Genomic DNA, 13,810 nt, shown 5'->3' on the forward strand with positions numbered 1-13,810 from the left:
TATTTTTGTACACAAAATCTCGCACGTCCAGCTGCAATCACATAGAAATGTTGGAATAATTGCATTTTGAAATTTCAAATGTTTTAATCATCTGCTGGAAATTTCAGTGTATTTTTTCCACATTGATTCTTTTACGATAGCCCAAAAAAATCAAAGGAATTTGCATCATTTGAAACATAATCCCACAAGGGTTAACCTTTGCTTTCAATTTAAAACATAAGATTAGGCTGCGGCAATTCAGCTAATGAAATACGATTGTTAATAGATGGAATAATGGAGTCTAAAAATATCATTTAGCTACAGACCTACTGCCAAGTAAGTCTTTGCCATTGAGAAGAACTGAAATGCCATTAATTTGTTCCGTTCCATTGACAAACTGGCAAAAATCCTCCTTATTTATCAAATATTTCTACAATGTCGTTAGCTCATTAGGCAAAACATTGTTCTCCAAAACTTTGACATGTAAAACCAGGCGGCGTCTGTGCACGTCGCCATCGTTAGAAGAGCAAAAGAGCTTGCGCTCGATTGGCATCGACTGGTCTGATCTGGGATTGAAAGGAGTCGGAACCTCGCCGCCGCTCCCAAACGTATCAATTAGGAGGAACATCTCAAAGGTCGCGACGGACGTCAACCCGAGGTGCCTTATTGAAAATCAAAGCCGGCGTAAAGATCCGCACGCCGAAGGTCAGAAGTGAAAAGAAAAAGAGTCGAGTTGAGCAAACGCCTCGCAAAGGACACCTGTGACGGCGCAAGATTAGCGTGGGTGGAAATGTCAGACAGAAACGGGGGCTTTATTTTTTTTTCAACTTTATTTGACAACAAATGCTTGGAAACACACACACACAAATATCTAAATAATAAGGATGGCATGTATTTCTGTGTGTATATATATATATATATATATATATATATATATATATATATATATATATATATATATATATATATATTTGTTCTATATTTTTTAATTTGTTCTATAATTTGGATTTTTCAGGCACCTTTTGTCCTTATAAATATATATATTTATACATATTTTGTCCTTATATACATATATATATATATATATATATATATATATATATATATATATATATATATATATATATATATATATATATATATATAAGGACAAAATATGTATAAATATATATATTTATAAGGACAAAAGGTGCCTGAAAAATCCAAATTATAGAACAAATTCAAATGTCCTTACATAGATGAACCACATAATATTTTTTTTGCCATCTTTTTGATGTGTATTGGTGTTTTTTCGGCCCAACGCAAGGATGAGTCAGGGTCGTCCTTTGTTCCACGGCAGGACGTGAGCGACCTCCTTGTAGCGCCCCGCCGGGGCCTGATCCAGGGTCAGCTCTCTAACGCGGGTGGGGGGGGCAGCAACACCAGCATGCATGCAAATCGCACCGGTTGACTTTGACCTTCAGACGGAGCTTCATTAACGTCGTGTGCGCGCGGGCGTACGTGAGCGTGTTAATTCAAGCCTTTCATTGATGCAAGTTGACCAAAAAAATCCAAGGATGCCATTTGATGACTCAGAACTTTTATTTTCCCCAACTTCCTGTTTGTGTTCCCTTCAGAGCGGCGGCCCCCCCGCGGCCCACCCCGAGGACGAGCTGGAACGCCTGACCAAAAAGATGCTCTTTGACATGGACCACCCTCCGTCCGAGGAATACTTTGGTAAGTTCTTCATTGAATATATATATATATATATGTATATATATATATATATATATATATATATATATATATATATATATATATATATATATATGTGGGTTTTATTTATTTTGTGGATTATTTTTCTTCCGGGTTCCCTTTTTTATTTTTTGCATTTTTATCGGAGGTGTTTGATAATTAATTTAGCTCTCGCTTTCATAAATAAAAATATAACTGCCAGGATTAAAGCGTTAATACTCTTTCGGGGATTGAAGGAGGATTCGGCGCGGCTGATATTTTCCCGCCCTCCGGAGCTTTTAATCCCCCTCGGGGGCGGCGGGGCTGGCGTGGCCTCACGTGCCCATTAGATGGCTGGCTGCGGCGGTGGCGTGTAGGTGTATTATGATATTAGCGCTGCCGGGGACATGTATTTAAACTGCTTCTGCTTAGAGAGGCTATGATGATGAAGACCTTAATTGCCTGCCTGGCTTAAACACAGCGGAGAAATGACCCTCAAAGCCTGGTTGGCCTCAATTTTTATTTTTTTTTTTTGGGTGGCGTGCGGCAGAGCGAGTTGACGGATGGGTCGCGTGTCAGCTGAGGTAGCCGGTTCGCATTGCCAAAAATAATTACCGTATTTTCCACACTCTAAGGAGCACCTAAAAGCCTTATTTTTTTTTTGAAAAGCTGATGGTGCGCCTTATAATCAGGTGCGCCTTATATGTGGATCAATATTGAGATTGGGATTGGTAGATGGGGAATGAAGTGATAAAGTAAGCTTGACCTCTTTCTTTTGTGTGTTTACAGTTATTTAGAGTTATTATTAGACTTATTATTGTTATAACTTTGAATATCACGATATTGTGATTAAAAAAGTTTGAAAACATGTCATTAATTGAGGGTGCCCCTTAAAATCCGGTGCGCCTTATATATGGAAAAAAGTTTTCAAATATGTCATTAATTGAGGGTGCGCCTTATAATCCGGTGCGCCTTATAGTGCGGAAAATACGGTGATTGCCAAATGTACAAGAAGTGCTTTTAATGGCTCGATAAATAAAATGCGAATTGCAAAAAATTTAGGGGGTAATCTTAACAAAATGAACATTTCTAGCCCGGTATTTCCCAGTATAAGACTTGTTTCCATGGCTTGATAGAAAATTGTGATTTCCAAAAATTTGGGGGAAAAAAAAGAACAGCACTTGGGGGTAATTTTTCTGCACAAAATGAAACAGTTCTAAGGGGAAAAATTTCTGAGAAAAATGGAAATTTCTCACCCAATATACCACAAGGAGACCCACAAGTCAAGAAGCCAAAAGACATTGGAAATCTGCCATTTTGTTTTCTAGAGGCTGGTAAACATTTGTTTCTATGGCCTGATAGAAAATTGTGACTTACAAAAATTTCTGAAAAAAGCAGTTCTAAGGGGTAATTTTTCTTTTCAAAGTGACATTTTCCTGCTCAGTCTATCACGAGGAGACCAACAAAAAAATCAAGAAGCTAAAACATGGGAAACCTGCCATTTTTTTTTTCATAACGGCAGCTAAACTTGTTTCTATGGTTTGATAGAAAATTGTGATTTCCAAAAATTTCGGAAGGGGTTATTAGGAATAATTTTTCTGGGAAAAAAAAAATCTAGCCCTGTATATCATGAGGAGACCCACAATAAAGTCAAGAAAGATGTGACAAATCCTCCATTTTGTTTTGAAGCAGTCAATGTAGTCTCATTTCTAGAGTTTTCTAAAAGCGGGGTTTTTTTTTTTAGTCGCCGTTTCACGCAAACTCACACAAAGCCTCAAAAAGCCATGGCCAAAACCACAGGAAAAAGTCCTCATAAAATCGACGTTTCGGGGCGACGACATGACGAAACTTTTCGTCGTCGGCAGCGGCGAATTTGAAAAGCCGCTCCGGTCCGCCTCGCGCTCCATACCCAGTAAAGCGGTACGGCGAAAAGATTTAAGGTGAGCCAAAGAACTCATTAGCAAAGTCGGTTGGCCGTCCGCAGAGAGACCCCCGCTAACAACCTCCCCGCCGCCCCGCCCGCCTCCCCCCTTCAGACGCACGGTCGCCACGGCAACCTTAAGATCCATCACTTAAGTCTGCCATGTTTTCCCGAGCCGGTCCCAGAGCGTGAGACTTTTGTAATTACAAAGAATGTAATAGCGCATAAGCCTCCGCGCACTTTGTTTTAAGAGTGGGAATGGGGGTTCGTTGGGGGGGGGGGGGGCTTCTGACGGAAGGCTCCTGGTCGCCAAGACCCCGGGGCGAGTAATTAATGAGATTAATCAAAGTGGGCCCCTGATCTGGACCGAATCGTTGTCTTTCCCCGGCAAAAGTTCCGGCGCTATCGCCGCGGCCTTTGATAAAGTTGAAACGGCGACGTCTCATTGGTCCGCCGGGGCTTCGTTGAATTGAATTAATGTTATAGGCCCTCTCTGATAGATCCTCAAGGCGGAGTTAAAAAGGCCCGCTCTCCATACTCTGTCACTGTACTAATAACTGGAAATTAGGGCTGAGTGATTTTAGAAATGTCATCGACCCTCGTTCTACAAATATGCCGCGCAAGAAGTGCGGGCGCAGCTGTCGAATTCCGGTCCTGGAGGGCCGGTATCCTACGCCTTTTCAAACCTTTTCCCTGAAAAACATTTTGAAGCTCCTGCAGAGCTTGCTAATAAGCTATTCGTTTGAATCAGGTGTGTTGGGGGGAGAAAACTGGAATACATGCCGGCCCTCCAGGACTGGAATTTGACACCTATGCTATAAACATAAAAATGTGTTGTTGCTTTTTTGTTTGGTCTTTCTGTTTGTTTGTTTTTACACCATTCAATGAAGATGGACTAGCCGAGTCTTGACGCACAGATGTGCATTTTTTTTTATCGATTGTATTCTTATTTACAATAATGACCGTATATTTTACCAAACAGAAGGAATAAAAAAATATCTGTATTAAGATCACTTGAGGTTTATTATACATGAATATTTTGGTCTTTTAGTTCAGGCTTATACTTAAACAAAAGTAAATAAATCATGCAATAACATAAGCAAGCCTCATTAGCTTAGCAAGTTAGCATTTTGGGTCAAAGGTTATCAACCGCACAGCGTTGTTGGGCAAAATATTTCACGTAATTTTGAGTTTCCAAATTGATTCCGATTGAAATGACCATGCAAGTCTCATCGCCATAGCTTGTTTGATTATATATGTAGCTTTATAGCAGTAGCATATTTAGCGGACTTAGCATGCCCTTATTTGTGCACGTAACACATTCCTCACGTTGAATTTGACAAAATATGTTTTACAAATGTGTTTGCGGCCTAATAGCTTTATCCGCGGCATTAGCTTTTTTTAAGCTAACAAAAATCGCTCCGGCGAATGACTACCGGCCTACGCCGCGATTGGTCATTCCATGAGCGTAGTCACGCGCTCAAAAAAAAACCTGAAAATGAAAGCGCATAAAAAAAAAACAAAAAAGAACACGTTAGCATCTTTGATTTGGAGTCTTAGATTAGATTGAAGTCATGTGAAGGGGCCTCTTGTACAAATGTCATCATCCGTCATGTTTAATCCACTTAGCCGCTGCGTAGGTGTGCGCCGGGCGCGTGTTTATATACGCGCGCGTTTGTGCGTTTGTAGCGCGCGGGCAAATCTAATAAGACACAGCAGCCGCTGTACAAATTCCCTGGCATTTGTACGTTATTTTGTCGTCACGACACGGCTGTCAAGCCAAAACCGGGACATAAAGCTGAATAATTGAAAAAGGATGAGCGGCTCTGCATTATTTACAATTAGTGATGATGGCGTTTTATTTCTTGCGCTTTGTGTTTGGTTTTAATGCGGGAATGACAATTCCTCTATTCTTGTCTTGTCTTTCTCGCTAGAGCCGGAAATTTCAACCTATAAGCCGAGCCCGGTATTCGCTTGACCCAACAAGCCGCCGCTGAAAATAATTAGATGGGAGACGATCGGCGATGTTATGGCGCTCACCACGATGTCCGTTAATTATTATTTGAATCGAGAACGAACAAACTTGATTTCTTTATAATATACGGGTGATAAAATTCAAAGTTGTTTTGAAACTTTGAGACTCTAACACCAGTCCTGGAGGGCCGGTATCCTCCATTTGAATCAAAAACGAACAAACTTGATTCCTTTATAATATACGGGTGATAAAATTCAAAGTTGTTTTGAAAATGTATCACTTTATTAGTTTAGACTCTAAACAAACGCCAGTCCTGGAGGGCCGGTATCCTCCATTTGATTCAAAAACGAACAAACTTGATTCCTTTATAATATACGGGTGATAAAATTCAAAGTTGTTTTGAAAATGTATCACTTTTTTAGTTTAGACTCTAACGCCAGTCCTGGAGGGCCGGTATCCTACATGTTTTCAAACCTTTTCCCCGAAAAACACCTGATTGAAATGATTGGGATCATTTTGAAGCTCCTGCAGAGCTTGCTAATGAGCTAATCATTTGAATCAGGTGTATAGGGGAAAGAAAACTGGAAAACATGCAGGATGCCGGCTCTCGAGGACCGGAGTTTGACACCTATGGTTTAGAGGATTTTAGAAAGTCTATTGCACCCCCCATTGGACATTCATAGAGGCATGGTATTAAAAATAACTCACCAGTGTCAGGGCACAAATAGTATTGTTGAGTTTTTTCTTTTTTTTAACCGTATTTTCGGGACTATAAACCGGACTATAAGCCGGTATATAAGCGGCAAAATATGAGCAAAAAAATGCACATAATTCATACATACAATCATAAATACAATATACAATCACGCCCGATCAATATTGATACAAAGTTACTCTCCAGTGAGTTTCCTGAGTTTTCGTGCGACGTTTTTTTTTTTTTTTAATTACTGCAGCGGAATACAAGCGCGGAAGAAGCGGGAAACGGTTTTTGCGGGAAATGTCAGGCGGAAGAGGCGTCATAATTCATGAGACACCTCGCATGAAATGTTGATGAGGAATCTTGGAAGACTCCGGACGGATCAGCCCAGGTAATTGGGTCAGGCGGAAGTCGAGCTTTTTCTTGGTATTTGGCGAAGGTATTAATAGAGCCCTTCTTTCCACTCGTCGCGGCTCGTCTGACGCGGGTCGCCCTCAGCGGCCTCTCGGGAGTTTGCTTTTAGCTGTTGCCTTCCTTGTCACAACAAGGAGATATGGGTGTCAGAGGAAGCTTCAAAGATAAACCCTGCGTACCCTCGTCAACGCGAGTGATGAAACCAAGCGTTTTGTCATCCTACCACCAGGGGGCAACGGTTTCCACACGTTTCCGTGACAAAAGCCTCTACTTTTCTCACCCTAATGTTATTTACCAGTGTGAAACAGCGTTGTGTTTCTCACCTGATTCCTAATAAGTACCGCGCTAGCTGTCAATTGAGACCCATTTTGAAAAATCCGATTTGCAAATAAAATGGAATAAAATCGGTTTGAAATGGCAGGAAATGACATTTTGACTGGTAATTGTTTAAACAATTTGCTTAAAAGTAAATAATGTGCTTTGTTCTATGTAGGCTTCGTTTTTTCATTGGTTTGCACTCAGCAGATAAGTTATGTTGCCCTGCGTGCCAAGTTTTTGTTATCAAATCAAATACTTTGTCGTCCTACCACCAGGGGGCAATGTTTCCCACACGTTTGCATGACAAAAGCCTCTACTTTTCTCACCCTGTTATTTACCAGTGTGAAACGGCGTTGTGTTTCCCACCTGATTCCTAATAAATACCGCGCTAGCTGTCAATTGAGACCCATTTGGAAAAATCCGATTTGCAAATAAAATGGAATAAAATCGATTTGAAATGGCAGGAAATGACATTTTGACTGGTAATTGTTTAAAAGTAAATAGTGTGCTGGGTTCTAAGTAGGCTTCAATTTTCCATTGGTTTGCACTCAGTATGTAAGTTAGCTATGTTGCCCTGCGTGCCAAGTTTTAGCCATTATTTACTTTATTATTATTATTATTTGCAAGTATCAAGCCTCGAAGCCTTGTTCATATGCCGCTTGTTTCAAAAAAGGTAGTAAATAGACACGTTTGACCAAACATGATGAATAATTTCACTCGGCAACATGGATGGTTTGGCCTCACCATCCCGTTGGCGTCATTTTGGCCTTTTGGATTGACTGCGGATTCATAAAATGTCATTGGGTCGAGTTGCAACATAGCAGCAATATTTGACGTAAAAACATAAAACTGGTGGGTAAAATTGGTGGGTGTGGGTGTAATCACCAGAATGAATACGCTTTGAAAATCCAAATACTACAGCATAAAATACCGATTTACAGATAATAAATCATGTTGATTTAGTTACACGATGTAGTCGCTTCAGTTTTTTTCTAAATTTTGTTTAAAGTGGGGGGGGGGTGGGGCTCTCTGAGATCATTTTTAGCTTTTTGCCTCCCAAATCTTCCCCCCCCGCCTCTAATCTGCTTACATGCCCTTTAGTTTCCACTTTTTTTTTTACCCCTATTTAAGGATTTCCTCAATCACAGCGTTGCCTCTTTGTCACGCTGTGCATATTTTCTGCGCGTGCGCGCGCGTGCACGCGCATTATTATGATGCGACTGGAAAGAGGTCACCCAGCCGCCGGGGGCATGAGGGGCCATCAGTCTGGTGACATGGCAGCTCTCCTCTTAAACCCGGCATCGGTGTCCTACCACCTACACTGGATTAGCATACAGTGTGTGTGCGAGCGCACGTGTGTGTGTGTGTCTGCGAAAAGGCCACGGGAAACACACAAACGCAACGCATGCTCCACTGGTACTCCACTCAAACAAAGACGTAATTGTGTTCTTGAATCAAATTGTTTCGCTTTAGGCGGGATTTTCATGGTGATTTGGGCCTTTCCTTCACATGAGATGATGTGCTGCTTTCTTGAGTTAGTTAGTTGTTTTTTACCTCATTTGCGAGTAGCTGGTTTATTAGTTACACGTTTGCTTGTTTGGTCGATGTTTTAGTTGATTGTTCGACGATTTGTTTGTTTGGTTAGCCAGTTGGTTTGTAAGATCGAGGGTTGGGTGGTGGGTTGGTGAGTTAGTTTGGATTTTTTGGGGGTTGGTTAGATAGATATCTGACCATGTCGATTGTTGCCAAGTTAGTTATTTAGTATGACCATCAGTTTTTGGACATTTGGGTGATTGGGTGCAAATTGGTTCATTTTTGATAGGGGAGTTAGCTAGTTTGTTACTGGATGGTAGCGGGTAGTTCACTGTGTGTTTGGTTGACGTCTTTACTTACTTAACTAACTCAAGTAAGTAATGAACTTACTTACTTACTTACTGACTAATTAGCAAACCAACTCGGCAACAACTTCAACGATCAGAAAAATAACGAACCAACCACTCAAGTAAATTAGTTACTTACTCGAGTGGTTGGTAAGTAACTAACTTTCTCGAGTGGTTGGTTTGTGAGTTTGTGTTTTGGATGTTTGTCAGGTTGGTTTGTCATGTTTCTGATCATGAAAATTAGTTAACTAATTTGTTAACTAATTAGTTGGTTGTTTTTGTTTGGTGGTTGTTAGTTTGGGAGTTCTTCTGGTGATTGGATTGCTAGTTCATAGGTTAGTTTGTTTGATTAGGTAGGTATTTAGGTGGTTGGTTTAGTGGTTAGTTGATTGGTGAGATGTTGTTTTGGTTTAGTAGTTTGGTAGTTTTTTAGGGGATTAAGTAGTTGAGAATGCAGAGTTGGTTTGCTCATTAGTTAGTGTTAAAGGTTAGTGTCACAAACGAGTTATTTGGTGAGTGATGTGCTGGGTTCAATAGCTGATTGGTTAGTGGGTTGTAGTAGTTAGCAGTTAGTTAGCTAGTTAATTAGTTGCTTATATGTTTGGGTGGTTGGACTGTTGGATTTTGGGTCTTTAGATAACCGTGTAGATAGGTCGGTTGGTTACGTTTTTTTTTTTTGGTCAGTTAGTTAGGTTATCTGGTTAAACAGGTAGTTATTTTGTTGATAATCTGGCTGATTTGTGATTTTTTTTTTTCTTTTCATTCGTGAGCCGTTTTTTCTTTTTTCTTTTAGGTATCTGGTCGGCCGGTGAGCTAGTTGGATAGTTAGATGTCTCGTTGTTGGCTGGTTTATTGGTGAGTTTGGCACTCAGTGACGTACTTAGGTTAAACTCCAAATTTTGCCGTCAATTAATTATTTAATTTCCCGTTTACGGCGACGAGCCGCGGCTCTTCAACGAAGGAATACAAATACATTTTTTTTTTTTTAGAAACAACATCAACAAAACGTGTTTTTTGCCCCGGGACGAAAACGTCCCCGCCCACTTTGCACCCCCCCGGTCCCGACGACGCGCTCGGCAGTATCAGCTCCGCTTTCTAGTTTCTGCGCCGGCGTGTGCCAGCGCTCCTCTTGTCTACTCTTCCCTTTCCATTTCTTGGCGACGGAAAGCCGCTCATCTTCCTTTCTCTCTCTCTCTCTCCCCACTCGCTCTCTCTCTTTCTCTCTGGCGGCGGTTCACGCGAGGTGACCGCCCCCTCTTTCCCCCTCCCCGTCGTCCCCCCCCCCTCGGGCCGGGGCCCTCGCCGGCGCTCCTGCCTCGTTGAGACAGCTCCAGTCAGGCTTGCAAGATCAGCTGGCGTGCGAGCGCACGCCAGGCTGCCGGGCGCTCACGTTGTTGCTAGATTTCATTTGCGAGCGAGTGTTTGACCTCGGGAGTGTGCAGACATCTGCACGCTCACGCACGCAAGCGCACGCAGGCAAAACGCACGCTAAAGACACACACACACACGCTTCCATACACACGCACGCAAAGTCACCTGTTCCCTGCCTTGACTCCACGCCGACCCGCCCCTCAAACATGTAAGCCACACTCCAGCGCGGGCCCCCGACGGCCCCCCCCCCGACGGGCCGAGCGCTAACGTGGAGCGGCGCCGGTCGGGCCGCCGTTCGCCCGCGCCGGGAGTGAGATTGAAGGCGGGGTCACGCGGAGCGCCGAGAGGCGACCGTGACGGGCCGCGGCGCTTTGGGCGACGACGCGAAACGAAAGTTGCGTTGTGGTTGAGAATGGGACGCCTTGATTTAACGGCGATCAATCTAAAGCGCGGGCGTGAAACTCCGGTCCTCGAGGGCCGCTCTCCTCCGCGTTTTCAGGTTTTCCCACACAACACACCTGATTCAAATGAGTGGTTTGTCAGCCACCATTCTAATGATTTGAATCGGGTGTGTTTGAGAGAGTCTGTTCAAAAACATGGACTGGAGTTTCACATCCATGATCTAAAGCATAGGTGTGGAACTCCAGTCCTGGAGGGCCGGCATCCTGCATGTTTTCCGGTTTTCTTTCCCCAACACACCTGATTCAAATAATTAGCTCATTAGCAAGCTCCGCGGGAGCTTCAAAATGATCCCGATCATTTGAATCAGGTGTTTTTGAGGGAAAAGGTTTGAAAACATGTAGGATACCGGCCCTCCAGGACTGGAGTTCCGGCATCCTGCATGTTTTCCGGTTTTCTTTCCCCAACACACCTGATTCAAATAATTAGCTCATTAGCAAGCTCCGCGGGAGCTTCGAAATGATCCCGATCATTTGAATCAGGTGTTTTTGAGGGAAAAGGTTTGAAAACATGTAGGATACCGGCCCTCCAGGACTGGAGTTCCGGCATCCTGCATGTTTTCCGGTTTTCTTTCCCCAACACACCTGATTCAAATAATTAGCTCATTAGCAAGCTCCGCGGGAGCTTCGAAATGATCCCGATCATTTGAATCAGGTGTTTTTGAGGGAAAAGGTTTGAAAACATGTAGGATACCGGCCCTCCAGGACTGGAGTTCCACACCTGCGATCTAAAGCAAGGGTGTCAAACTGATTTTTATCGTGGGCCACATTGTACTTATAGTGTCTGTTAGAGGGCCGGAATAAATCTAAAACTAGTCTAAAAAAGCTTGAATTTTAACGTACCCCTTCAATTTTTTTTTCTAAAATCCTGAAAATTTAGGACTTAAAAATAGAAAAACACTTGTCTAATAAACGCCATTTTTGCTGGTTTACATCTTTACCTAGTTTTGAAAAGAGAGGCGGATAAAAACTGTTCAAAAGATAGATCGGGAACAGAAAATGGTTATTTTTGAAGACGATCTGCAAGTTTAGCTAGAAACTTGAAATCAAATCAGCATTTGGCGGGCCGCATCAAACGATGTGGTGGGCCGGTTCTGGCCCCCGGGCCTTGAGTTTGACACACGTGATCTAAAGTGACGCTTCCTTTTGCTTGGTTGCTCAGGCTGTCGATTAGGTGGTTCGGTATGCGGTTCGTTGGCTGGCGAATGAGGTGCTTCCTTAAGTTTTGCTTCTGGTTGCGAAGGAGGTAGCAAGGAGATCCTAACTGATGAATCCGTCCAATTGTTTTTCATTTTTACACTTTGTGAAGAAGAAGAATCAGAATTAGTTTTTTAGGGGATTAAGTAGTTGTTCGGTGATTGGATCATTGATTAGTTGTTTTTTTGGTGGTTGGTCAGGTGTTTGGTTTGTTAAGTTTTTAGTATGAGGACACTCGTCGGTTCGTTAGTTGGATGGCTGTCATTGGTTACGCGGTTGTTAGCTAGGTTAAATTAGGTAGCTGGTTGGTTTTGTATGCCGTCGTCGGTAAGTTACATGGTTTGCTGGTTGGGTATTTTGGATTGTTCATAGGGGGGTACCATTTTCGCCAGTTAATGCGGTTATTTATTTAATCACGGTTATACGATTGTTTAATTAGGTTGTTTGTTTTGGTACTGTTTGGGTATTTTAGTGGATGTTCGCTTACGTCGTCATCGGTCGATCGGTGAGTTCGACGGGGTCCTTTCGTTAGTTTGGCTGCAGACAAAGGTTTGCGCGGCCTCGGGGGGCCACGCAACGGTTGCGCCAGCGAGAACGCCGTTCTTCATTTTCACACAAGTGGCGGGAAAAAAAGTTTTCCGTCTCCCACAAGAAAAAGTTGCGTGCGTGCCAACGCTCGCGCCTTTTTTCTTTTACACGCCGCGTCTTTGATTTGCGAGGATGTAAGATCAAATTGAGGCGCGAGCGTGCGCTCCCTTACCGCCTTGATATCGCCGTGTGTGCATGCCAGAGTTTGTGCTCGCGTGTGTCGGGGAAAAACACACCGGCGAAAAAAAAAAAAAAAAAAACACACAAAAAAAAAACAAAAGAAGGTTTTTCTGCCACTCAACACCCCTCCACGCCCGTCCTCAAACAACGCCGTCGCCCCGTCTCCGTCGATACATTAGAAATCAATTATTAATAGCCCGGAGTCAGGGGCTCTTTAATCTTTGCCTTTTATCCAATTAAATTGTCTAAGCATCGCTAGGCGGCTCGCAGGGAACGCGCGCCTTAAAAAAAAAAAAAGGTTTTCTCTTCTTCTTTTTCTTCTGTTTTGACTTTGGCACAGAAGAGACACTTCTGAGGCGGCGGGAATGAAAGCAAAGAGAGCGAGTCAAGTGTAAATGAAGCCTCCCGCCCTCCCCGTCACACTCGCGTTGCTTGTACGGGAAACATTTGAAGTGGAGACATTAAGGCTTCCGTTCTTTTCGGCGGGAGGGACGCCAGGGAGAGCCCGGGCCCGCTTTCATCGTTCCTTCGCGCGCCCGCCTCCCGCCGTCGGAAAGTGTCGGGGACGCTCGCCCCACGTCCGTCGGGGTAAATAATCGCCACGCTCGCCGTTGCGTTATTCGCCGACGACGCCGTCCGCAAATTATTGACGCGACAACGTATCTTGGCGTGATTTTGAGTGTGATCGTACAAAGCCAAGTTACGCGCTCGCCGCAAAAGTTTGACAATGCGGCGGGAGGTGTTTTGTTTATTTAATTAAATATACATTTTTTTTCCAGGCAACTTTTGGGCAGGCGTTTTTCAGCTCCGAATTTGGGCTCATGAATGAAAAGACGTTTCTTAGATATTCGAGATTTATGAGACAAAAATTGCATTTTGTCACAAAAATCCGAAATTTTGTCAGTAACAAAAACTACAAGAATTTTGTCAACTGCAAGCAAAAAAAGAAAAGTATATTTTTGACACGTAAGAGAAAAAAAAATGACTTCAAAAAAGTCCAAATTTAGACACTCATAAAAGATTTTTTTTTACCTTCATTAGTGCCTAAATTTAAAGTCGCCCCCCCCAAAAAAAAACATCTAACTAAATTCTGCAAGTATAAGAAAAGAAGTGCTGCTG

At 42.8% G+C, this 13,810-nt stretch overlaps 1 protein-coding gene across 2 annotated transcripts in view; it reads left to right on the plus strand.

The window, feature by feature from the left end:
- The window catches only part of lpp (LIM domain containing preferred translocation partner in lipoma), a 132,436-nt gene that overhangs the window by 90,360 nt on the left and 28,266 nt on the right, over positions 1–13,810 (plus strand). For both annotated transcript variants that reach the window (XM_088425120.1, XM_088425122.1), the window contains exon 7: positions 1,596–1,695. In XM_088425120.1, the coding sequence (XP_088281246.1) occupies positions 1,596–1,695 (100 nt within the window). The remainder of the gene's footprint in view (positions 1–1,595; positions 1,696–13,810) is intronic.

Source organism: Hippichthys cyanospilos, chromosome 10 (assembly GCF_059441005.1).
Source record: "Hippichthys cyanospilos isolate Australia breed blue-spotted pipefish chromosome 10, RoL_Hcya_1.0, whole genome shotgun sequence".
Lineage (NCBI taxonomy): Eukaryota > Metazoa > Chordata > Actinopteri > Syngnathiformes > Syngnathidae > Hippichthys > Hippichthys cyanospilos.